Below are 27,065 nucleotides of genomic sequence, written 5' to 3'. Positions count from 1 at the left end.
GCTACATCTCTTCACTGTGTTTCTCTGTGGCTAGTAGCTACATCTCTTCACTGTGTTTCTCTGTAGCTAGTAGCTACATCTCTTCACTGTGTTTCTCTGTGGCTAGTAGCTACATCTCTTCACTGTGTTTCTCTGTAGCTAGTAGCTACATCTCTTCACTGTGTTTCTCTGTAGCTTGTAGCTACATCTCTTCACTGTGTTTCTCTGTAGCTAGTAGCTACATCTCTTCACTGTGTTTCTCTGTAGCTAGTAGCTAGAAGCTGTGTTTCTCTGTAGCTAGTAGCTACATCTCTTCACTGTGTTTCTCTGTAGCTATTAGCTACATCTCTTCACTGCGTTTCTCTGTAGCTAGTAGCTACATCTCTTCACTGTGTTTCTCTGTAGCTAGTAGCTACATCTCTTCACTGTGTTTCTCTGTAGCTAATAGCTACATCTCTTCACTGTGTTTCTCTGTAGCTAGTAGCTACATCTCTTCACTGTGTTTCTCTGTGGCTAGTAGCTACATCTCTTCACTGTGTTTCTCTGTAGCTAGTAGCTACATCTCTTCACTGTGTTTCTCTGTGGCTAGTAGCTACATCTCTTCACTGTGCTTCTCTGTAGCTAGTAGCTACATCTCTTCACTGTGTTTCTCTGTAGCTTGTAGCTACATCTCTTCACTGCGTTTCTCTGTAGCTACATCTCTTCACTGTGTTTCTCTGTAGCTAGTAGCTACATCTCTTCACTGTGTTTCTCTGTAGCTAGTAGCTGTGTTTCTCTGTAGCTAGTAGCTACATCTCTTCACTGTGTTTCTCTGTAGCTAGTAGCTACATCTCTTCACTGCGTTTCTCTGTAGCTATTAGCTAGTAGCTGTGTTTCTCTGTAGCTAGTAGCTACATCTCTTCACTGTGTTTCTCTGTAGCTAGTAGCTACATCTCTTCACTGCGTTTCTATGTAGCTACATCTCTTCACTGCGTTTCTCTGTAGCTAGTAGCTACATCTCTTCACTGTGTTTCTCTGTAGCTAGTAGCTACATCTCTTCACTGTGTTTCTCTGTAGCTAGTAGCTACATCTCTTCACTGTGTTTCTCTGTAGCTAGTAGCTACATCCCTTCACTGTGTTTCTCTGTAGCTAGTAGCTAGTAGCTGTGTTTCTCTGTAGCTAGTAGCTACATCTCTTCACTGTGTTTCTCTGTAGATAGTAGCTACATCTCTTCACTGTGTTTCTCTGTAGCTAGTAGCTACATCTCTTCACTGTGTTTCTCTGTAGCTAGTAGCTACATCTCTTCACTGTGTTTCTCTGTAGCTAGTAGCTACATCTCTTCACTGTGTTTCTCTGTAGCTAGTAGCTACATCTCTTCACTGTGTGTCTCTGTAGCTAGTAGCTACATCTCTTCACTGCGTTTCTCTGTAGCTAGTAGCTACATCTCTTCACTGTGTTTCTCTGTAGCTAGATCTCTTCACTGCGTTTCTCTGTAGCTAGTAGCTACATCTCTTCACTGCGTTTCTCTGTAGCTAGTAGCTACATCTCTTCACTGCGTTTCTCTGTAGCTAGTAGCTACATCTCTTCACTGTGTTTCTCTGTAGCTAGTAGCTACATCTCTTCACTGTGTTTCTCTGTAGCTAGTAGCTACATCTCTTCACTGCGTTTCTCTGTAGCTAGTAGCTACATTTCTTCATTGTGTTTCTCTGTAGCTAGTAGCTACATCTCTTCCCTGTGTTTCTCTGTAGCTAGTAGCTACATCTCTTCACTGCGTTTCTCTGTAGCTAGTAGCTAAATCTCTTCACTGTGTTTCTCTGTAGCTTGTAGCTACATCTCTTCACTGTGTTTCTCTGTAGCTAGTAGCTACATCTCTTCACTGTGTTTCTCTGTAGCTAGTAGCTGTGTTTCTCTGTAGCTAGTAGCTACATCTCTTCACTGTGTTTCTCTGTAGCTAGTAGCTACATCTCTTCCCTGTGTTTCTCTGTAGCTACTGTAGTAGCTACATCCGCCATGTTATTGATCACTCACCTCTGTAAGAGGGAAACTGGGTCACCCTGAACCGCTGTTGCAATGGAAACATGGAATTCAGTTCTCATATGGATTACAACAAGGAGTGCTGACCTTTTACTCGTGTTGTTGCCCTTTAGGGAGTTCCTTCACAGGTTGTTTGAATCTTTCCCTTTGTTTTGTTGTGTTTCCCTCTCAGCTCAGCCCAGCGATCATGGACACGGTTCTGAAGGGCACGTTCAACGTAACCCTCAACAACCCGCTGAGCAACCACTACCCTGCCCCTGACCTATTGAGCGCCTTGCCGCCGCCGCCGCTCACCCTCAGCAGTGTATAGAGCAGGGTCAAAGGTGAGAGGGAGGTCCTTCTGCAAACTGTACTGACACAAACTGTATCTGATAGCAGTATTTTACACATGCTCCATTTCAACTTTGCCCACAGTAGGTGAGAATGTGAGGTACTTGTGTAGGTCGTCAGGTTGTTCCATTGCCTGGGGGAGATTGTGAGGTACTGGGGTAGGTCGTCAGGGTAGGTCGTCAGGTTGTTCCATTGCCTGGGGGAGATTGTGAGGTACTGGGGTAGGTCTTCAGGGTAGGTCGTTAGGTAGTTCCATTGCCTGGGTGAGATTGTGAGGTACTGGGGTAGGTCTTCAGGGTAGGTCGTTAGGTAGTTCCATTGCCTGGGTGAGATTGTGAGGTACTGGGGTAGGTTGTCAGGGTAGGTTGTCAGGTTGTTCCATTGCCTGGGGGAGATTGTGAGGTACTGGGGTAGGTCGTATCATTACATTCTGAACTGTGTCGATGAGTGTGAGGTACTGGGGTAGGTCGTATCATTACATTCTGAACTGTGTCGATGAGTGTGAGGTACTGGGGTAGGTCGTATCATTACATTCTGAACTGTGTCGATGAGTGTGAGGTACTGGGGTAGGTTGTATCATTACATTCTGAACTGTGTCGATGAGTGTGAGGTACTGGGGTAGGTTGTATCATTACATTCTGAACTGTGTCGATGAGTGTGAGGTACTGGGGTAGGTCGTATCATTACATTCTGAACTGTGTCGATGAGTGTGAGGTGTTGATTGAAGGATTTTGGAGCTGGTAGTTTGTTTCCAGTAATTATCTGATGAGAACATACATAACACAGTGTCTGGCATGTGAGACCAGGTTGTCTGTTTACCAGCAGTAACATGATTGCTTTTTGTTTTCAGGGAGCTTTTTGGAGGAAACCACAGACTGCCCTGATGTTTCAGCATTGGGAAATACAATTCAAATAAATAGATGTTAAACAATAAATGTTTATTTTACATTAATTTGTAAACACATTGATAATTCTTCAACAACCTTTAGAACAGGGATAAAACTAGATTTAGCTGCAGGCCAATTTTTTTCTGAGCGGGTGGTCAGGACATTATTTTTTATCATTTATACACTGCAAATTGATTGCAAGTAAGCCCGAATAAGATATTGTATTTGACAATAACATGGTAATTTCTTACCTTTGATTACACAGAGACACGCCCACCATGTCATTTCAACGTGGATTCATTTGGTAATATTTGGTTGAGACGTTGTTCAATGAGATTACAACCTATATCCACCCACTCAAAAAAGACAGCCAAAAGTTAGTTGAATGTTCCAATGTGTTATCACTGTGCTTTCAACCATCTAAATGCACAACCAAATTCCAATGGAAAAACAATGTCCAACATATCAATGATCAATTTGTAGACCAACTAGAATTAAAGCCAGACTCAGTCAGTATCACAGATGGAACTATCCAAGCAGAATATACATATATTTGGTTGTGTTGACAACCAAACACAGTTCAATACCCAGTTTGTCTACAAATGAATAACCGATCTGTTGGATTCACATCTCCATCTCAACCAAAAGTCACAGTTAAAGAATAGGACTAAATATAATCTAATTTAATCAAACTATAAATTCACTTTTAAAGTAATGTTTTATTTGAATTAGTTGTATTCTTAACGTAGATTTTTGGTTGAGATTGAGATGTGAATCCAACGTATAAATGATTAACATGAAGCTTACATTTGAAATCAACACGAGCCTGAAACCCTAGGCTTACTGTATATGTATAGTCTATTTGTAGTTGAATCCTGGGATGAATTGAAACAATAGCTGTTGATGCCTTTGTAAATATTATACAGGCCTAAATAGTATTATTGGTGATATGAGTAGTAGGGTAGCTGTAGATAGATCCATTCTCCAGTAGTCAGTCTTGTTGAAGATCTGACGTTGTTTTAAAGCTACAAATTCAACATATTTTATAAAAGGTTTGTCTATGTTGACATTTGGTTATTAATATGATGACATAATACTGTGGGTAAAATTTCACCCTTTTTCAAATCCAATGTATTTTCCACCACAGGAGGTTGGTGGCACCGTAATTAGGGAGGACGGGCTCGTGGTAATGACTGGAGCGGAATCAGTGGAACAGTATCGACTACATCGAATACATGGTTTCCTTTTGCTCCATTTCCAGCCCTATTCCCCATCATCCCAAATGGCGCCCTATTCCCTATAGTGGACTCATTTGGAACAGGGTCTCTAGGGCTATGGTCAAAAGTGGTGCACTATGTAAGGAATAGTGTACTATTTGGGAAGCAGGCCTTGTCTTATTCTAGGCACTGTGGCCAACACTGGATTCGTTTACATTCAGCCACCATACTTCTAAGTAGTCTGAATATGAAATAGTAAGTGATCCCTCAGTTCATATCCCAAAGCTCATCTTACCTTGGATATTGGGATAGTAAAATATAGATGGGTGTGTGAGCTCCCTGCTCATTATTGAAGCTGAAACGATTGATATCCACATCCAGGATATTTATTTAACCAGGCAAGTCAGTTAAGAACAAATTCTTATTTTCAATGATGGCCTAGGAACAGTGGGTTAACAGCCTGTTCAGGGGCAGAACAACAGATTTTGTACCTTGTCAGCTCGGGGATTTGAACTTGCAACCTTTTAGTTCCTAGTCCAACGCTCTAACCACTAGGCTACCCTGCTGCCCCTATCATGTCCAAATTGTACTGTATGTCTATTTTGTTGGCAGATAAAAGCATGTGTTTTTTTTCCCTGTCCTTAGTTTTCATCCTATCAGTGTTGTACTGTATGAGAATGCCATGGGGGACGTTGCCCTTTCAAATAGTCACGACTACCCTTCAGGAGATCCTGATCCACAGACAGAATGCTCCCTCTCACAGAGAAGAGATTTATCCTCTGTTCCTCTCTTTCTCCAGATGACAGTAGATAAATCACATGCTTGTTTGCACTGATGCTTTGATTAGTCAACGCAGGTCCATACACTCACAGTATGAAGGAGAAAGGAAGTGTGGGGTGATGTGGTGCGGTGTGGGATGGTGTAGTGGTGCGGTGTGGGATGGTGTAGTGTGGTGGTGTGGTGTGGGATGGTGTAGTGTGGTGGTGTGGTGTGGGATGGTGTAGTGTGGTGGTGTGGGATGGTGTAGTGTGGTGGTGTGGGATGGTGCAGGGTGGGGTGGTGTGGCATGGTGTGGCGTGGGGTGGTGCAGCGTGGTGTGGTGGGGGTTGTGGGATGGTGTTGGGTGGTGTGGTGTGGTATGGTGTGGTGTGGTGCAGGGTGGGGTGGTGTGGCATGTTGTGGCATGGTGTGGCGTGGGGTGGTGCAGCGTGGTGTGGTGGGGGTTGTGGGATGGTGTTGGGTGGTGTGGTGTGGTATGGTGTGGTGTGGTGCAGGGTGGGGTGGTGTGGCATGTTGTGGCGTGGGGTGGTGCAGCGTGGTGTGGGGTGGGCGCAGTTGCTTGAGAAGCAGCTTGTGCCTCCTAATAAACATTGTATCCCAAATGGCACCCTATGCCTTTCTTAGTGCGCTACTTTTGACCAGGGTCCATGGAGAGAATATGGTGTCATTTGGAACACAACCAATGCAAAGTGGCATTGTCAGTTACAGGGTTGCCTAGCTACCTTCAACACACTCTGGCTCCATGCGCTTCCAGAGGACAGGTTCACAATAGATCCACTACCCATCCTCATCCCCCAGGACAGGTTCACAATAGATCCACTACCCATCCTCATCCCCCAGGACAGGTTCACAATAGATCCACTAGCCATCCTCATCCCCCAGGACAGGTTCACAATAGATCCACTACCCATCCTCATCCCCCAGGACAGGTTCACAATAGATCCACTACCCATCCTCATCCCCCAGGACAGGTTCACAATAGATCCACTACCCATCCTCATCCCCCAGGACAGGTTCACAATAGATCCACTACCCATCCTCATCCCCCAGGACAGGTTCACAATAGATCCACTACCCATCCTCATCCCCCAGGACAGGTTCACAATAGATCCACTAGCCATCCTCATCCCCTAGGACAGGTTCACAATAGATCCACTACCCATCCTCATCCCCCAGGACAGGTTCACAATAGATCCACTAGCCATCCTCATCCCCTAGGACAGGTTCACAATAGATCCACTACCCATCCTCATCCCCCAGGACAGGTTCACAATAGATCCACTAGCCATCCTCATCCCCTAGGACAGGTTCACAATAGATCCACTAGCCATCCTCATCCCCCAGGACAGGTTCACAATAGATCCACTACCCATCCTCATCCCCCAGGACAGGTTCACAATAGATCCACTACCCATCCTCATCCCCCAGGACAGGTTCACAATAGATCCACTACCCATCCTCATCCCCCAGGACAGGTTCACAATAGATCCACTACCCATCCTCATCCCCTAGGACAGGTTCACAATAGATCCACTACCCATCCTCATCCCCCAGGACAGGTTCACAATAGATCCACTACCCATCCTCATCCCCCAGGACAGGTTCACAATAGATCCACTACCCATCCTCATCCCCCAGGACAGGTTCACAATAGATCCACTACCCATCCTCATCCCCCAGGACAGGTTCACAATAGATCCACTACCCATCCTCATCCCCAGGACAGGTTCACAATAGATCCACTACCCATCCTCATCCCCCAGGACAGGTTCACAATAGATCCACTACCCATCCTCATCCCCTAGGACAGGTTCACAATAGATCCACTACCCATCCTCATCCCCCAGGACAGGTTCACAATAGATCCACTACCCATCCTCATCCCCCAGGACAGGTTCACAATAGATCCACTACCCATCCTCATCCCCCAGGACAGGTTCACAATAGATCCACTACCCATCCTCATCCCCCAGGACAGGTTCACAATAGATCCACTACCCATCCTCATCCCCCAGCACAGGTTCACAATAGATCCACTACCCATCCTCATCCCCCAGGACAGGTTCACAATAGATCCACTACCCATCCTCATCCCGCCATTGTTCCACACACAGAGCCTTTTAGTGTGATGAGATTTTTTACCCCGATCATTATTCAGCAGTCTGAGGGGAAGAGAGAGGCTGTGTTATTTATGTCTCTCTCCACGCTCGTCGTCTTTACCTTTCCATCACAGCGACCTGTTTTACATTGGCAAACTAATTAAATCAGATCAATCACCGGCACATCGCTGAGTGTTTGATCAGGAAAAAGGTGGATGGAATAAATGGTGATTATGGTGCATTACAAGGCCCGTCATTCCTGTTGTTTAGAGGCTGAAATATGCACATGGAGCAGAGGAATAAAAATGATCGATGCACAAATGGGGCTTTTGTTGCTCCAGTGTCCGTCCGCCACCAAATGCATTCAGTTCATCACCCGGAGGGTGAGGAGACTTTAAAGATGCCTGTTTTTCTTGTGTAATAACCATTGTTGTTGTCTTGTCTATGTCCATCGCATCCAAATGAGTTATGGCACTGATTGTAGTGGTAGTGTTGTAGCGTGTACCCGATGTCACTTTGCCAAAGTCAATGTGCGGTTCATTTGATGAACGCAGGAGACAATTGATATGACACTACAGTATATACTATTCATACTATTTCATACCATCATACTATTTATAATATATTTTGTATTGAAATATTAATACAATTTTAAATATTATTATAAATATAATTTGAATATTTAAGTTTAGTATTAATGAAATACTATTTATTATTATTAACATTGTAAAATTGTAAAATTGTAGAACATAATGTTGATTTCTCTCCATAATACAGTAGATAGTAAATCTATTTCTAAATCCTTCTCTAAATGTAGACGTTATTCCCCTAGATCAGGGGAGCTAGGCAATTTGTTTGGGAACTCAAGTTACTGTTGAGCGTTAGAATAGTACAATACACAAGGCGCAATTTGAAAATGTGGTCGTGCATCAGCAGTCACTCAATTAGCTGGCCAGGAGAATAACTTTCTTTGCTATCTAAACTTGTCGTAAGCATGGTCGAATTACCGAACGGCGTGGTCCCATTGATCGTCAGCCCATTGGTCAAACATCGGTCTTCACCCCATGGTAAAATGTGTAGAATTGCAGCAAACTTGCTTAAAAACGGCAACATTTTCTCTACGCCCCATGGTAAAATGTGCAGAATTGCAGCAAACTTGCTTTAAAACGGAAACATTTTCTCTACGCCCCATGGTAAAATGGGCAGAATTGCAGCAAACTTGCTTAAAAACGGCAACATTTTCTCTACGCCCCATGGTAAAATGTGTATAATTGCAGCAAACTTGCTTAAAAACGGCAACATTTTCTCTACGCCCCATGGTAAAATGTGTATAATTGCAGCAAACTTGCTTAAAAACGGCAACATTTTCTCTACGCCCCATGGCAAAATGGGCAGAATTGCAGCAAACTTGCTTAAAAACGGCAACATTTTCTCTACGCCCCATGGTAAAATGTGCAGAATTGCAGCAAACTTGCTTTAAAACGGAAACATTTTCTCTACGCCCCATGGTAAAATGGGCAGAATTGCAGGAACTGAACATAAAAACCAAAAATGTTTCTCTTCGCCGCAGACCCACTAGCCCTCGTGATGAGTTCCATTTCAGGAGGCTTGTCACCCCCTCGTGATGAGTTCCATTTCAGGAGGCTTGTCACCAAAAACACTCAAATTTTTACAGATGCACAATCGAGAGCATCCTGTCGGGCTGTATCACCGCCTGGTACGGCAACTGCTCCGCCCACAACCGTAAGGCTCTCCAAAGGGTAGTGAGGTCTGAACGACGCACCACTGGGGGGCAAACTACCTGCCCTCCAGGACACCTACACCACCCGATGTCACAGGAAGGCCAAAAAGATCATCAAGGACAACAACCACCACCCGAGCCACTGTCTGTTCACCCTGCTATCATCCAGAAGGCGAGGTCAGTACAGGTGCATCAAAGCAGGGACCGAAAGACTAAAAAACAGCTTCTATCTCAAGGCCATCAGACTGTTAAACAGCCATCATTAACATTGAGTGTCTGTTGCCCACATACTGACTCAACTCCAGCCACTTTAATAATGGAAAAATTGATGGAAAAATGTACCACTTTAAACAATGCCACTTAATATAATGGTTACATACCCTACATTACTCATCTCATATGTATATACTGCACTCTATACCATCTACTGCCTCTTGCCTATGCCGTTCTGTACCATCACTTATTCATATAGCTTTATGTTCATATTCTTCATCCCTTTACACTTGTGTGTATAAGGTAGTAGTTGTGGAATTGTTAGCTAGATTACTTGTTGGTTATTACTGCATTGTCGGAACTAGAAGCACAACCATTTCGCTACACTCGCATTAACATCTGCTAACCATGTGTATGTGACAAATAAAATTTGATTTGATTTTTATTTGTTTTTTGGTGTCCCCCACCACCCATCAAAGTCGCCCATCCCTGCAATAGATGAAAACCACACATGAATATCAAAGATGTGATCCGTTGCAATTAAAAGCGGTGTAGTGCACTGTAATCAATGATGAGGTTCGTGCACTGTAATCAATGATGAGGTTCGTGCACTGTAATCAATGATGAGGTTAGTGCACTGTAATCACTGATGAGGTTAGTGCACTGTAATCAATGATGAGGTTCGTGCACTGTAATCAATGATGAGGTTAGTGCACTGTAATCAATGATGAGGTTTGTGCACTGTAATCAATGATGAGGTTAGTGCACTGTAATCAATGATGAGGTTCGGTTGTAATCAATGATGAGGTTCACTGTAATCAATGATGAGGTTAGTGCACTGTAATCACTGATGAGGTTAGTGCACTGTAATCAATGATGAGGTTCGTGCACTGTAATCAATGATGAGGTTAGTGCACTGTAATCAATGATGAGGTTTGTGCACTGTAATCAATGATGAGGTTCGTGCACTGTAATCAATGATGAGGTTAGTGCACTGTAATCAATGATGAGGTTCGTGCACTGTAATCAATGATGAGGTTCGTGCACTGTAATCAATGATGAGGTTCGTGCACTGTAATCAATGATGAGGTTCGTGCACTGTAATCAATGATGAGGTTCGTGCACTGTAATCAATGATGAGGTTAGTGCACTGTAATCACTGATGAGGTTAGTGCACTGTAATCACTGATGAGGTTAGTGCACTGTAATCACTGATGAGGTTAGTGCACTGTAATCAATGATGAGGTTAGTGCACTGTAATCAATGATGAGGTTAGTGCACTGTAATCAATGATGAGGTTCACTGTAATCAATGATGAGGTTAGTGCACTGTAATCACTGATGAGGTTAGTGCACTGTAATCAATGATGAGGTTCGTAATCAATGATGAGGTTAGTGCACTGTAATCAATGATGAGGTTTGTTGTAATCAATGATGAGGTTCGTGCACTGTAATCAATGATGAGGTTAGTGCACTGTAATCAATGATGAGGTTAGTGCACTGTAATCACTGTAATCAATGATGAGGTCAATTCACGATGAGGTTCGCACTGATAATCACTGTAATCAATGATGAGGTTAGTGCACTGTAATCACTGATGAGGTTAGTGCACTGTAATCACTGATGAGGTTAGTGCACTGTAATCACTGATGAGGTTAGTGCACTGTAATCAATGATGAGGTTAGTGCACTGTAATCAATGATGAGGTTAGTGCACTGTAATCAATGATGAGGTTAGTGCACTGTAATCAATGATGAGGTTAGTGCACTGTAATCAATGATGAGGTTTGTGCACTGTAATCACTGATGAGGTTAGTGCACTGTAATCACTGATGAGGTTAGTCCACTGTAATCACTGATGAGGTTAGTGCACTGTAATCAATGATGAGGTTAGTGCACTGTAATCAATGATGAGGTTCGTGCACTGTAATCAATGATGAGGTTAGTGCACTGTAATCAATGTTGAGGTTAGTGCACTGTAATCAATGATGAGGTTAGTGCACTGTAATCAATGATGAGGTTCATGCACTGTAATCAATGATGAGGTTAGTGCACTGTAATCAATGATGAGGTTAACCTGTGCTGACTCATTGTTAGAGTGATAAACAGAAGGCCATCTCTTTAGATCTCTTGTAATGCAGCTGGTGGGAGACTAAGTATTCTTCAGGAGGCTGGGGGCAATAGTTGAGGCAGGGGGTTGAGAAAGGGGCTGAGAAGGGGTTGAGGCAGGCGGCTAAGACAGGCTGGTTGAGGTAGGGGAATGAGACAGGCTGGTTGAGGCAGGGGGCTGAGACAGGCTGGTTGAGGCAGGGGGCTGAGACAGGCTAGTCGGGACAGGCTGGTTGAGACAGGGGCTGAGACAGGCTGGTTGAGGCAGGGGGCTGAGACAGGCTGGTTGAGGCAGGGGGCTGAGACAGGCTGGTTGAGGCAGGGGCTGAGACAGGCTGGTTGAGGCAGGGGCTGAGACAGGCCAGTTGAGAAGGGGTCGAGGCAGGCGGCTGAGGCAAGGCTGCTGGAGCACAGAGAAAGGAGATGGATTTCATTATCACTCCTCTCACAGGAAACCTTCAAAGGCTCCCACTGTGCCCAGATCCTGGGGATATTTTTGTGAGATGCAGACAGGCCGACAAAGAGGACCTTCAGAGTGCAAGAGCATACACACGCATGCACGCGCACACACAGCAACTCACCTCATCCACAACCAATCGGTACCATTTTCTTTTCTCAGAGTGCTTTTCTGTCAAGGTCCTGACTCTTCCTCTATAAAATATTTGTTTATGTGGTAAATACTTTTCCCAAAAAGGTTTACAATAAAAATAACCTTGTCACTTTATATCTGGCAATCAAGTAACAAAACAAAACGTACCTTAATGATGTTTCCACGCCATGTAATATCAAATGTTGCTAGTTTTACCAAGTCAATCCACTCCATACCTGCAGTCATGCACTCTAGCTCAGAGACACATCTGAATTATTCAAATCTTGCCTCGGTCAAACTGCTTCTTTCCTTTGAAAGTTTAAAGCATATGTTCAGTAAATACTCTCTCCTGGCCTTACACACATGAAGGGGGCAGGCACGAAGTGGTGGAGGTAGTTACTGTAGTAGATAGTAGTACAGTATTTAATTTGTATATACCCTGCACATTCCCCTCCACCATGGACATATTGTCACGTACGTGAGGAGAGACGGACCAAGGCACAGCGGATGTTGAGTTCCACATATTTATTATAAAGTGAAACTTAGCAAAAACAAAACAATAAATCAATAAACTAACAATGAAACGTGACTACGTGGTGCACATTCACAAAACACAAAATAATATCCCACAAACACAGGTGGGAAAAATGCTACCTAAATATTAGTTAAAGACAACGATTACCTGCCTCTAATTGGGAATCATACAAATCACCAACATAGAAATAATAAACTAGAGTGCCCCCAGTCACGCCCTGACCTACTACACCATAGAGAAACAAGGGCTCTCGATGGTCAGGGCGTGACACATATGTGTACCACCCATAACCAATGTTCCATCTAACCGGCGTAGGCACGCAGTTCCCCCAGGTAAGATTGCCAGGTCTAGTTACAAAAAATGGCCCAATGTCCTCTGAAAACCCGCCCACAAGGCCTGAAAACTAGCCCAAATGTTATACAATAAACCCTTTTGTCTTAGGTTATCGAGCTAATTAAGAAACAATATCGACGTCATTTTTAACGACGTAGACCAAGAAGCTATATTTTGGTTTTCCACCAAAATAATAATTCTAGCGTGTTTAAGAATATGTCGCAGGGGGAAAAAAATGAATCCCCCTCATTAAACTTTCCAGATCATGTCCCATCAATGGATATTGATTGAACTTGTTTTGACTGCTATGATTAAGCACTGAGGTCCGGGGAGGTGTGGTATATGGCCAATATACCAAGGGCTGTTCTTAGGACACTCAGTAGCCCTCAGCCATGGAATATTGGCCATATACCACAAACCCCTGAGGTGCCTTATTGCTATTATAGACAAGTAAAACACTTTTATTTTTGTCATTCCCATGGTATACCATCTGATAATACCATGGCTTTCAACCAATCAGCATTCAGAGCTCAAACCACCCAGTTTATATTTGTAAATAAATCCTGTTTGCACATGTGCATAACTATAGATAAATTCAAGAGGAGAGTTGGAGTGATGCAAGTTGGACAGAGAATCTCGAATGTTGGGGTATTTTCTGTTATTACGAGCCAGATGTTAAGACTACAAACCACTGTAAATGGCCTATTTGCAAGATTGACTTGTTCTTTCGATAGGACATAGGCTACTGACTAAAATCTGAGTTTATACTTGTACTTATACTGAGTTCTAGGCTATTTATTCAATCGGTTTGCCAGCTCCAGGTAGGCTACAACAACAAACTGAGTTCTAGGCTATTTATTCAATCGGTTTGCCAGCTCCAGGTAGGCTACAACAACAAACTGAGTTCTAGGCTATTTATTCAATCGGTTTGCCAGCTCCAGGTAGGCTACAACAACAAACTGAGTTCTAGGCTATTTATTCAATCGGTTTGCCAGCTCCAGGTAGGCTACAACAACAAACTGAGTTCGAGGCTATTTATTCAATCGGTTTGCCAGCTCCGGGTAGGCTACAACAACAAACTGAGTTCTAGGCTATTTATTCAATCGGTTTGCCAGCTCCAGGTAGGCTACAACAACAAACTGAGTTCTAGGCTATTTATTCAATCGGTTTGCCAGCTCCAGGTAGGCTACAACAACAAACTGAGTTCTAGGCTATTTATTCAATCGGTTTGCCAGCTCCAGGTAGGCTACAACAACAAACTGAGTTCTAGGCTATTTATTCAATCGGTTTGCCAGCTCCAGGTAGGCTACAACAACAAACTGAGTTCTAGGCTATTTATTCAATCGGTTTGCCAGCTCCAGGTAGGCTACAACAACAAACTGAGTTCTAGGCTATTTATTCAATCGGTTTGCCAGCTCCAGGTAGGCTACAACAACAAACTGAGTTCTAGGCTATTTATTCAATCGGTTTGCCAGCTCCAGGTAGGCTACAACAACAAACTGAGTTCGAGGCTATTTATTCAATCGGTTTGCCAGCTCCGGGTAGGCTACAACAACAAACTGAGTTCTAGGCTATTTATTCAATCGGTTTGCCAGCTCCAGGTAGGCTGCACAAGTGGCTCAAATTGATCCAGTGATATCGTAGTTTCAACCTATAGATCCTATCAAATGGTAGGCTACAGTAGCCTATAATGGCATAGAAATTAATTGGCTACTTGATGACCAACAGATGCACATGTACAGTCATTCTCCACATTTAATGTCGTTTTCATTGTGGACTTCCCCCCCCCCCCATAACAGAAGCAGGTGACTTAGTTCCATAACTTCCATTTCAGGTGTTCCACTCACACAGCGCTCCAGACCCTAGAACTGAGCGTGAGTAAAACCCCCGGTTAATAGGCTTATCCATGAGAAAAGTCGACATTAGAATGCAGTTTTACTTTAAACCTCTCATCTAAAGAGAGGTAGTGCACCTAAAGTGGTTTTCCAATGCGTTGCTGTGGTTACATCAGTTTTAGCTTGTTAATAAAAGGGTGTCTCCTTAATTACCAACCTAAATAACCTACCTACAACTGGTAGGAAAAAAAGTCATCACGAAGTGCGTGCATGCTGCTCTGTCTTCGTGACTCAGATGCCTCCTCTGCTGCAGCACTCTCCCAGCCAGTGCTCTCAACACACACACACCCCTCCGGCCCTCCCTCACCACTCACTCACTCATTCAGTAACAGCCTGCACACTGCCTGATAATCAGCAGCAGGTGACCAGTGAAATATAAAAGCACAAGATTGAACTTCAATCAACATTCTAGAGTTTTCCCCGTGAATTAACACTATCAACATTCTAGAGTTTTCCCCTTTAGTTAACACTATCAACATTCTAGAGTTTTCCCCTTTAGTTAACACTATCAACGTTCTAGAGTTTTCCCCTTTAGTTAACACTATCAACATTCTAGAGTTCTCCCCTTTAGTTAACACTATCAACGTTCTAGAGTTTTCCCCTTTAGTTAACACTATCAACGTTCTAGAGTTTTCCCCTTTAGTTAACACTATCAACATTCTAGAGTTTTCCTCTTTAGTTAACACTATCAACATTCTAGAGTTTTCCCCATTAGTTAACACTATCAACATTCTAGAGTTCTCCCCTTTAGTTAACACTATCAACGTTCTAGAGTTTTCCCCTTTAGTTAACACTATCAACGTTCTAGAGTTTTCCCCTTTAGTTAACACTATCAACATTCTAGAGTTTTCCTCTTTAGTTAACACTATCAACATTCTAGAGTTTTCCCCTTTAGTTAACACTATCAACATTCTAGAGTTTTCCCCATTAGTTAACACTATCAACATTCTAGAGTTTTCCCCTTTAGTTAACACTATCAACATTCTAGAGTTTTCCCCTTTAGTTAACACTATCAACGTTCTATAGTTTTCCCCGTTAGTTAACACTATCAACGTTCTAGAGTTTTCCCCGTTAGTTAACACTATCAACGTTCTAGAGTTTTCCCCGTTAGTTAACACTATCAACGTTCTAGAGTTTTCCCCGTTAGTTAACACTATCAACATTCTAGAGTTTTCCCCATTAGTTAACACTATCAATGTTTCCCTTTACTCTGGGAAATGTGATCAAATCAATGCAAAATTAGCCATATGCCGTGCAACATAACAAAACAAACTATGTAAGATGGCCACTCTACCCTAAAAGCCTGATTGGTGCAGTGCTGCGGAGATGGTTGTCCTTCTGGAAGGCTATCCCTTCTCCACAGAGGAATTCTGGAGCTCTGTCAGAGTGACCATCAGGTTCTTGGTCACTTCTCTGATCAAGGCCCTTCTCCCCCGATTGTACAGTTTGGCCGGGCGGCCAGCTCTAGGAAGACTCTTGGTGGTTCCAAACTCCATTTAGGAATGATGGCGGCACTGTGTTCTTGGGGACCTTCAATGCTGGAGACATTGTTTTGGGTACCCTTCCCCAGATCTGTGCCTCGACACAATACTATCTTGGAGTGCTACGGACAATTCCTTAGACCTCATGGCTTGGTTTTTGTTCTGAAATGCACTGTCAACTGTGGGACCTTATATAGACAGGTGTGTGCCTTTACAATCATGTCCAATCAATTGAATCTACCACAGGTGCACTCCAATCAAGTTGTAGAAACATCTCAAGGATGATCAATGGAAACAGGATGCACCTGAGCTCCATTAGCGAGACTCATAGCAAAGGGTCTGAAAACGTATATAAATGTGACATTTCATTTTCAATACATTTGAAAACATTTCTAAATTTCTGTTTTCGCTTTGTCATTATTGTGTATTGTGTGCAGACTGCTAAGGATTTTTTGTTCATTTAATCCATTTTAGAATAAGTTAAGGGATCTGATGTTGAAGATGTATTCAATTGTCTAGGGGAGAGCTAATCTCATCCCTTCTTTTCGACAGGGCGTAGGCTGTGTCCCAAATGGCACTCAGGGCACTGGTCAAAAGTTGTGGGAATATATAGGGAATAGGGTGTCATTTGGCACGCTGACCTGATTGTCATTCATTACTGAAGCAAACTGGGAGGAAACGGCTCGTTGCTGTCAGACCTGGAGGAGGTGTGTGGGTGTGTTGGGGACAGGGGGTTCACCTGATTTTTACTAATAACCCCAGAGAGTTAGTTGGAAAGGATGGATGACTCTCTCTCTGACACACACACACAGACATATACACACAAACACACACACACACACACACACACACACACACACACACACACACACACACACACACACACACACACACACACACACACACACACACACACACACACACACACACAGACATATACACACAAACACACACACACACACACACACAGACATATACACACAAACACACACACGCACACAGACATATACACACAGACATATACACACAAACACACACACACACACAAACACACACACACACAGACATATACACACAAACACACACACACACACACACACACAGACATATACACACACACACACACACACACACACACACACACACACACACACACACACAGACATATACACACAAACACACACACGCACACAGACATATACACACAGACATATACACACAAACACACACACACACACACACACAGACATATACACACAAACACACACACACACAGACATATACACACAAACACAAACACACACACACACACACACAAACACACACAAATGGCACACGCACACGGCATAGTTGTAATGCAGATGACAGAGGAGCAGGGGAGGAGTAGCCAGCCAGGCTAGGTGGTGATTTGTATGTTGCCGTTGGCAGAGTACATACAGTGAGCTACCCTCCCTCCGTCACTTGTGATGCTCTGTGAGGCCTGGGCGTCTCCTGCTCTTCATGCCTGTTTAAGCAAACACTTTAAATGGAAATGAACTTGACATTTTAGGGGGAGTTGTAATCAGCACGCGTTAGAAAGCGTCTGATTTCCCCCAGAATGCCTTACTCCCTCTCCCTCCTATCGCCTCCGAGGTTTAAGAATAGACCACTAATTGAATTTACAACACATCAGATGTACGGTATTCATGTTTTATGTCATTATGAAGCCAATTGAAAGAGAGAATGAGCGACGGTGATGATGTAATAATCGTGATGATGTAATAATCGTGATGATGTAATAATCGTGATGACAACCCTGATAAGCGTGCAAGTTGTTTTCCAATTAAAGTTGATTATTTTATTTTTTTGATTCACTGTGTAATTTATGCTATGAATGACACGTTTGTTGATTTCTGTATCTGTGTGTGTTTCCAGGTTAAGTAGAAACATTCAGATGGTGGGCATGGTAACCAAGACGTCCAACTCAAGGACATACTCAATATTAACACAAAAATGGTATTTCATTCATTCATTCAAATAACCAGTGACACAAAACCAGCACACCGGAAAACAATTGTTCTCGTTATTCGTCCCATCTCACGGTCCCGAGTCAGACTTATGTTACACTATGTCTTTCAATGAGAGATTAGGGTCAACAGTCAAGTTGCTCACTATACTTGTTTTCAGTTACAGACAACAACAAAAAACAAGCTTTTTTCCCAGTTAAAAAGGAAACATTTGCGCTGTAGTTTTCACAGAACATATTTTTGTGCTGCTACTGCATATTATGCCACATTGAATCACCCAATCCAAAAGCTGGTGAGAACCAAAAGCTCACTGTCCAATGTATAGACTGTATGAAGGGAATTATGTACCATACGAGTAACTACAGAGAATGACTACACTCCTCTTCAGGGCTGACAAAGCCCTGCCCTCAGAGAGAAAACAAAAAAAAATGTCCTGTGTATTGTTATTACGGGTCTCGTCCTGTGTATTGTTATTACTGGTCTCATCCTGTGTATTGTTATTACTGGTCTCGTCCTGTGTATTGTTATTACTGGTCTCGTCCTGTGTAGTGTTATTACTGGTCTCGTCCTGTGTATTGTTATTACTGGTCTCGTCCTGTGTATTGTTATTACTGGTCTCGTCCTGTGTATTGTTATTACTGGTCTCATCCTGTGTATTGTTATTACGGGTCTCGTCCTGTGTATTGTTATTACTGGTCTCGTCCTGTGTATTGTTATTACTGGTCTCGTCCTGTGTATTGTTATTACTGGTCTCGTCCTGTGTATTGTTATTACTGGTCTCGTCCTGTGTATTGTTATTACTGGTCTCGTCCTGTGTATTGTTATTACGGGTCTCATCCTGTGTATTGTTATTACGGGTCTCGTCCTGTGTATTGTTATTACGGGTCTCATCCTGTGTATTGTTATTACGGGTCTCGTCCTGTGTATTGTTATTACGGGTCTCGTCCTGTGTATTGTTATTACGGGTCTCGTCCTGTGTATTGTTATTACGGGTCTCGTCCTGTGTATTGTTATTACGGGTCTCATCCTGTGTATTGTTATTACTGGTCTCGTCCTGTGTATTGTTATTACGGGTCTCATCCTGTGTATTGTTATTACGGGTCTCGTCCTGTGTATTGTTATTACGGGTCTCGTCCTGTGTATTGTTATTACGGGTCTCGTCCTGTGTATTGTTATTACGGGTCTCGTCCTGTGTATTGTTATTATGGGTCTCATCCTGTGTATTGTTATTACTGGTCTCGTCCTGTGTATTGTTATTACGGGTCTCGTCCTGTGTATTGTTATTACTGGTCTCATCCTGTGTATTGTTATTACTGGTCTCGTCCTGTGTATTGTTATTACTGGTCTCGTCCTGTGTAGTGTTATTACGGGTCTCATCCTGTGTATTGTTATTACGGGTCTCGTCCTGTGTATTGTTATTACGGGTCTCGTCCTGTGTATTGTTATTACGGGTCTCATCCTGTGTAGTGTTATTACTGGTCTCGTCCTGTGTATTGTTATTACGGGTCTCGTCCTGTGTATTGTTATTACTGGTCTCGTCCTGTGTATTGTTATTACGGGTCTCGTCCTGTGTATTGTTATTACTGGTCTCGTCCTGTGTATTGTTATTACGGGTCTCGTCCTGTGTATTGTTATTACTGGTCTCGTCCTGTGTATTGTTATTACGGGTCTCGTCCTGTGTATTGTTATTACTGGTCTCGTCCTGTGTATTGTTATTACGGGTCTCGTCCTGTGTATTGTTATTACGGGTCTCATCCTGTGTATTGTTATTACTGGTCTCGTCCTGTGTATTGTTATTACGGGTCTCGTCCTGTGTATTGTTATTACGGGTCTCGTCCTGTGTATTGTTATTACTGGTCTCATCCTGTGTATTGTTATTACTGGTCTCATCCTGTGTAGTGTTATTACAGGTCTCGTCCTGTGTATTGTTATTACTGGTCTCGTCCTGTGTATTGTTATTACTGGTCTCATCCTGTGTATTGTTATTACTGGTCTCGTCCTGTGTATTGTTATTACGGGTCTCATCCTGTGTATTGTTATTACGGGTCTCGTCCTGTGTATTGTTATTACTCTCGGTCTTGTTATTACTGGTCCTGTGTATTGTTATTACGGGTCTCGTCCTGTGTATTGTTATTACGGGTCTCGTCCTGTGTATTGTTATTACTGGTCTCGTCCTGTGTATTGTTATTACTGGTCTCGTCCTGTGTATTGTTATTACTGGTCTCGTCCTGTGTATTGTTATTACTGGTCTCGTCCTGTGTATTGTTATTACTGGTCTCATCCTGTGTATTGTTATTACGGGTCTCGTCCTGTGTATTGTTATTACTGGTCTCGTCCTGTGTATTGTTATTACTGGTCTCGTCCTGTGTATTGTTATTACGGGTCTCGTCCTGTGTATTGTTATTACGGGTCTCGTCCTGTGTATTGTTATTACTGGTCTCGTCCTGTGTATTGTTATTACTGGTCTCGTCCTGTGTATTGTTATTACTGGTCTCGTCCTGTGTATTGTTATTACTGGTCTCATCCTGTGTATTGTTATTACTGGTCTCATCCTGTGTATTGTTATTACTGGTCTCGTCCTGTGTATTGTTATTACTGGTCTCGTCCTGTGTATTGTTATTACTGGTCTCGTCCTGTGTAGTGTTATTACTGGTCTCGTCCTGTGTATTGTTATTACGGGTCTCGTCCTGTGTATTGTTATTACGGGTCTCGTCCTGTGTATTGTTATTACAGGTCTCGTCCTGTGTATTGTTATTACTGGTCTCGTCCTGTGTATTGTTATTACTGGTCTCGTCCTGTGTATTGTTATTACTGGTCTCGTCCTGTGTATTGTTATTACTGGTCTCGTCCTGTGTATTGTTATTACTGGTCTCGTCCTGTGTATTGTTATTACTGGTCTCGTCCTGTGTATTGTTATTACTGGTCTCGTCCTGTGTATTGTTATTACTGGTCTCGTCCTGTGTATTGTTATTACTGGTCTCGTCCTGTGTATTGTTATTACTGGTCTCGTCCTGTGTATTGTTATTACGGGTCTCGTCCTGTGTATTGTTATTACGGGTCTCATCCTGTGTATTGTTATTACTGGTCTCGTCCTGTGTATTTATTAGAGGTTTATCCTCACTCTTTTGTTTGGGTTACAGCCCTGTGTTTTTGTATAGGTGTTTGTTTTGGGCTTCGTCCCCCGTGCCTTTCATGGCATGTTGTATTTTTGGGTGGTAATAAAACCCCCTGTTACGTATTCCAACGCCTGTCTCCAATCATCTATACGCCAGGACATTTTCAGAGGTGGGTGGGTCGAACGTCCCATTCCAAAATCATGGGCGTTAATATGGAGTTGTGCCCCCCTCTTGCTGCTATAAGACTCCATTCTACTGGGAAGGCTTTCATCTAGATATTGGAACATTGCTGCGGGGACTTGCTTCCATTCAGCCACAAGAGCATTAGTGAGGTCTGGCACTGATATTGGGTGATTAGGCATGGCTCGCAGTCAGATTCATCCCAAAGGTGTTCGATGGGGTTGAGGTCAGGGCTCTGTGCAGGTCAGTCAAGTTCTTCCAACAAGGATCTCGACAAACCATTTCAGTATGGACCTCGCTTTGTGCATGTGGGAATTGCCATGCTGAAACAGGAAAGGGCCTTCCCCATACTGTTGCCACAATACTATACTGTAGTCTACTGTTGCACGCAGGCAGCACTATACTGTAGTCTACTCTAGGAGGCAGGCAGGCAGCACTATACTGTAGTCTACTGTAGGAGACAGGCAGCACTATACTGTAGTCTACTGTAGCAGGCAGGCAGCACTATACTGTAGTCTACTCTAGGAGGCAGGCAGGCAGCACTATACTGTAGTCTACTCTAGGAGGCAGGCAGGCAGCACTATACTGTAGTCTACTCTAGGAGGCAGGCAGGCAGCACTATACTGTAGTCTACTCTAGGATGCAGGCAGGCAGAACTATACTGTAGTTTACTGTAGGATGCAGGCAGGCAGGCAGAACTATACTGTAGTTTACTGAAGGAGGAGACAGGCAGAACTATACTGTAGTCTACTGTAGGATGCAGGCAGGCAGAACTATACTGTAGTCTACTGTAGGATGCAGGCAGGCAGAACTATACTGTAGTCTACTGTAGGATGCAGGCAGGCAGCACTATACTGTAGTCTACTGTAGGATGCAGGCAGGCATAACTATACTGTAGTTTACTGTAGGATGCAGGCAGGCATAACTATACTGTAGTTTACTGAATGAGGAGGCAGGCAGAACTATACTGTAGTCTACAGTAGGATGCAGGCAGGCAGAACTATGCTGTAGTCTACTGTAGGATGCAGGCAGGCAGAACTATAGTGTAGTCTACTGGAGGATACAGGCAGGCAGAACTATACTGTAGTCTACTGTAGGATGCAGGCAGGCAGAACTATACTGTAGTCTACTGGAGGATGCAGGCAGGCAGAACTATACTGTAGTCTACTGTAGGATGCAGGCAGGCAGAACTATACTGTAGTCTACTGTAGGATGCAGGCAGGCAGAACTATAGTGTAGTCTACTGGAGGATGCAGGCAGGCAGAACTATAGTGTAGTCTACTGGAGGATGCAGGCAGGCAGAACTATACTGTAGTCTACTGGAGGATGCAGGCAGGCAGAACTATAGTGTAGTCTACTGTAGGATGCAGGCAGGCAGAACTATACTGTAGTCTACTGTAGGATGCAGGCAGGCAGAACTATACTGTAGTCTACTGTAGGATGCAGGCAGGCAGAACTATACTGTAGTCTACTGTAGGATGCAGGCAGGCAGAACTATACTGTAGTCTACTGTAGGATGCAGGCAGGCAGAACTATACTGTAGTCTACTGTAGGATGCAGGCAGGCAGAACTATACTGTAGTCTACTGGAGGATGCAGGCAGGCAGCACTAGCAGTGCTCTGTGTTCTGGCTTGATGTCTTCTTTAATCAGCCTATCACTCTGGAGGCTGATGGTGGAGAGAAAAAGGCTTTGCATTTACTGCTTCGATGGACCAAACAATTTAAAGGTCAAGTGGATTTCATTATAACCTCCAACAGCTGAGAATCCCTTTATTCACTGAGTTAGGTGTTTCCCCAATCATCATGGCGATATTGGTGCATTGCTCTTCCTTCCATCCTAAAGACTCTGTTCGGTTATGTAAACAAATCTTTCAAGATTTCCAGACTGGTTATTTAAGATGTTTTTTTATTGGACAGGTGGGATGGCTGTCTACTGCATACAAATATGAAATGATATCACTCTATAGTCACACCTGGAATCCTGAATTCTCATCACAGGCCTCTCTGCTGTTAAACTGTTTCTACTGAAACTCCAATTCCCTTTTATACTGTATCCTAGTGGAGTATGGTTGATGTGTCATCACTCTGCAAACACTCGCTATGTGCTAAAAAGCCCTTGTCAAAAGTAGTGCACTAAATAGGGAATAGGGTACCATCTGGGATGCAGAGAGTGGTTAAGGTGGTAAGTCACTCCGTATGGGGCTTGTAAGGCTCATGCTTGTTAATGACAGTTCCTAGACTGAAGCCTCTACTGCCTCAGTCTGCCCTGCAGAGTTCACTCTGTTCCCCTGTTCCCTCTGTTTCCGGTCCCCCCTGTTCCCTCTGTTTCCGGTTCCCCCTGTTCCATCTGTTCTCTCTGTTCCCTTTGTTTCCTATTCCCTCTGTTCCCTTTGTTTCCTGTTCCCTCTGTTCCCTTTGTTTCCTGTTCCCTCTGTTCCCTTTGTTTCCTGTTCCCTCTGTTCCCTTTGTTTCCTATTCCCTCTGTTCCCTTTGTTTCCTGTTCCCTCTGTTCCCTTTGTTTCCTGTTCCCCCTGTTCCCTTTGTTTCCTGTTCCCTCTGTTCCCTTTGTTTCCTGTTCCCTCTGTTCTCTTTGTTTCCTGTTCCCTCTGTTCCCTCTGTTTCCTGTTCCCTATGTTCCCTCTGTTCCCTTTGTTTCCTGTTCCCTCTGTTCCCTTTGTTTCCTGTTCCCTCTGTTCCCTTTGTTTCCTGTTCCCTCTGTTCCCTTTGTTTCCTGTTCCCTCTGTTCCCTTTGTTTCCTGTTCCCTTTGTTTCATGTTCCCTTTGTTTCCTGTTCCCTCTGTTCCCTTTGTTTTCTGTGTTCCCTTTGTTTCCTGTTCCCTCTGTTCCCTTTGTTTCCTGTTCCCTCTGTTCCCTTTGTTTCCTGTTCCCTCTGTTCCCTTTGTTTCCTGTTCCCTCTCTTCCCTTTGTTTCCTGTTCCCTCTGTTCCCTTTGTGTCCTGTTCCCTCTGTTCCCTCTGTTCCCTTTGTTTCCTGTTCTCTCTGTTCCCTCTGTTCCCTTTGTTTCCTGTTCCCTCTGTTCCCTTTGTTTCCTGTTCCATCTGTTCCCTTTGTTTCCTGTTCCCCCTGTTCCCTTTGTTTCCTGTTCCCTCTGTTCCCTTTGTTTCCTGTTCCCTCTGTTCCCTTTGTTTCCTGTTCCCTCTGTTCCCTTTGTTTCCTGTTCCCTCTGTTCCCTCTGTTCCCTTTGTGTCCTGTTCCCTCTGTTCCCTTTGTTTCCTGTTCCCTCTGTTCCCTTTGTTTCCTGTTCCATTTGTTTCCTGTTCCCTCTGTTCCCTTTGTTTCCTGTTCCCTCTGTTCCCTTTGTTTCCTGTTCCCTCTGTTCCCTTTGTTTCCTGTTCCCTCTGTTCCCTTTGTTTCCTGTTCCCTCTGTTCCCTTTGTTTCCTGTTCCCTCTGTTGCCTTTGTTTCCTGTTCCCTTTGTTTCCTGTTCTCTCTGTTCACTTTGTTTCCTGTTCCCTTTGTTCCCTCTGTTCTCTCTGTTCCCTCTGTTCTCTCTGTTCCCTCTGTTCCCTTTGTTCTCTCTGTTCTCTCTGTTCCCTCTGTTCCCTCTGTTCTCTCTGTTCCCTTTGTTTCCTATTCCCTCTGTTCCCTTTGTTTCCTGTTCCCTCTGTTCCCTTTGTTTCCTGTTCCCTCTGTTCCCTCTGTTCCCTTTGTATCCCAGTTCCCTTTGTTCCCTCTGTTCCCTCTGTATCTCTGTTCCCTTTGTTCCCTCTGTATCTCTGTTCCCTCTGTATCTCTGTTCCCTCTGTATCTCTGTTCCCTCTGTATCTCTGTTCCCTCTGTATCTCTGTTCCCTCTGTATCCCTGTTCCCTCTGTATCTCTGTTCCCTCTGTATCCCTGTTCCCTCTGTATCTCTGTTCTCTCTGTATCTTTGTTCCCTCTGTATCTCTGTTCCCTCTGTATCTCTGTTCCTTCTCTCTCTGTCCTTGTCTCTCTCTGTTCCCTCTCTCTCTCTGTCCTTCTCTCTCTCTGTTCCCTCTCTCTCTCTGTCCTTCTCTCTCTCTGTTCCCTCTCTCTCTGTCCTTCTCTCTCTCTGTTCCCTCTCTCTCTGTCCTTCTCTCTCTCTTTTCCCTCTCTCTCTGTCCTTCTCTCTCTCTCTGTTCTTCTCTCTCTGTCCTCCTCTCTCTCTCTGTCCTTCTCTCTCTCTGTCCTTCTCTCTCTGTCCTTCTCTCTCTCTCTGTTCTTCTCTCTCTGTCCTCCTCTCTCTCTCTCCTTCTCTCTCTCTCTGTTCTTCTCTCTCTGTCCTCCTCTCTCTCTCTGTCCCTCTCTCTCTCTGTCCTTCTCTCTCTCTGTCCTTCTCTCTCTCTCTGTCCTTCTCTCTCTCTCTGTCCTTCTCTCTCTCTGTCCTTCTCTCTCTCTCTGTTCTTCTCTCTCTGTCCTCCTCTCTCTCTCTGTCCTTCTCTCTCTCTCTGTCCTTCTCTCTCTCTCTGTCCTTCTCTCTCTCTGTCCTTCTCTCTCTCTCTGTCCGTCTCTCTCTCTCTGTTATTCTCTCTCTGTCCTCCTCTCTCTCTCTGTCCTTCTCTCTCTCTGTCCTTCTCTCTCTGTCCTTCTCTCTCTCTGTTCTCTCTCTGTTCTCTCTGTATCCCTGTTCCCTCTCTCTCTGTCCTTCTCTCTCTCTCTGTTCCCTCTGTATCTCTGTTCCCTCTGTATCTCTGTTCCCTCTGTATCTCTGTTCTCTCTGTATCTCTGTTCTCTCTGTATCTCTGTTCTCTCTCTCTCTCTGTTCCCTCTGTATCCCTGTTCACTCTGTCTCTCTGACCTTCTCTCGCTCTTTGTTCTCTCTCTCTCTCTCTTCCCTCTGTCTCTCCAACACAACACAGCTCCTGCTGGAGCAGAATATTGGAAACAGTTAACATTTTAACGTAGCACTTACAGCAACAGCAAAATGGAATTGATTGGAAAACAACAGAACGAGTCAGAGATTTGGATGCCTTGATGTGTTGATGAACTCGTGGTAAATAAAGAACATATGGGACAGTAGTGTACAGATGTAGTATCTTAATTTGATCACCCTGTTGCAGGATATCTTTTTGCAATGCATTACAGTTAGTGTATTTGAGGTTTAAAAGGGCTTTGGAAGTTTGTAATTTCCTCTTTGTAATTTCAGATTTATTTTTAATTGTAATTTTCAGAAAAATGTATTAACCCCTACAAAAATGTCCATTAATAATAATCCACTTAAAATGCACATTTCCTGTCGCTGTAGGATTATTTTCCTGCTGCAGCAAACTGGCTCAAATTAAGATCCTACATCTGTAAGAGAGTAAGTTATGTGTTCTTCTTTTTCAGTTTGATTTGTGTAGTTATTTCTGAGAAGATATATTGTATCTGTCAGTAAAGAGGAGATATATTGTATCTGTCTGTAACATCTAAAGAGGAGATATATTGTATCTGTTACATCTAAAGAGGAGATATATTGTATCTGTCAGTAACATCTAAAGATATATTGTGTCTGTCAGTAACATCTAAAGAGGAGATATATTGTATCTGCCAGTAACATCTAAAGAGGAGATATATTGTATCAGTAACATCTAAAGAGGAGATATA

The 27,065-nt window shown here is 43.6% G+C and overlaps 1 protein-coding gene across 2 annotated transcripts in view; it reads left to right on the top strand.

Moving 5' to 3' along the window:
- The window catches only part of stpg2 (sperm-tail PG-rich repeat containing 2), a 147,230-nt gene that overhangs the window by 88,320 nt on the left and 31,845 nt on the right, over positions 1-27,065 (top strand). The window contains exons 13-14 of one of the 2 annotated variants that reach the window (XM_052461106.1): positions 2,165-2,315; positions 3,173-5,206. In XM_052461106.1, the coding sequence (XP_052317066.1) occupies positions 2,165-2,302 (138 nt within the window). In that variant the 3' untranslated portion in view covers positions 2,303-2,315; positions 3,173-5,206. Of the gene's footprint in view, positions 1-2,164; positions 2,316-3,172; positions 5,207-27,065 lie in introns of those variants that run through there. The other variant, XM_052461107.1, reaches the window with a different exon arrangement.

This window comes from Oncorhynchus keta, chromosome 14, assembly GCF_023373465.1.
Source record: "Oncorhynchus keta strain PuntledgeMale-10-30-2019 chromosome 14, Oket_V2, whole genome shotgun sequence".
In the NCBI taxonomy this organism is placed as follows: Eukaryota; Metazoa; Chordata; class Actinopteri; order Salmoniformes; family Salmonidae; genus Oncorhynchus; species Oncorhynchus keta.
This window is presented reverse-complemented; position numbering and strand designations above follow the sequence as displayed.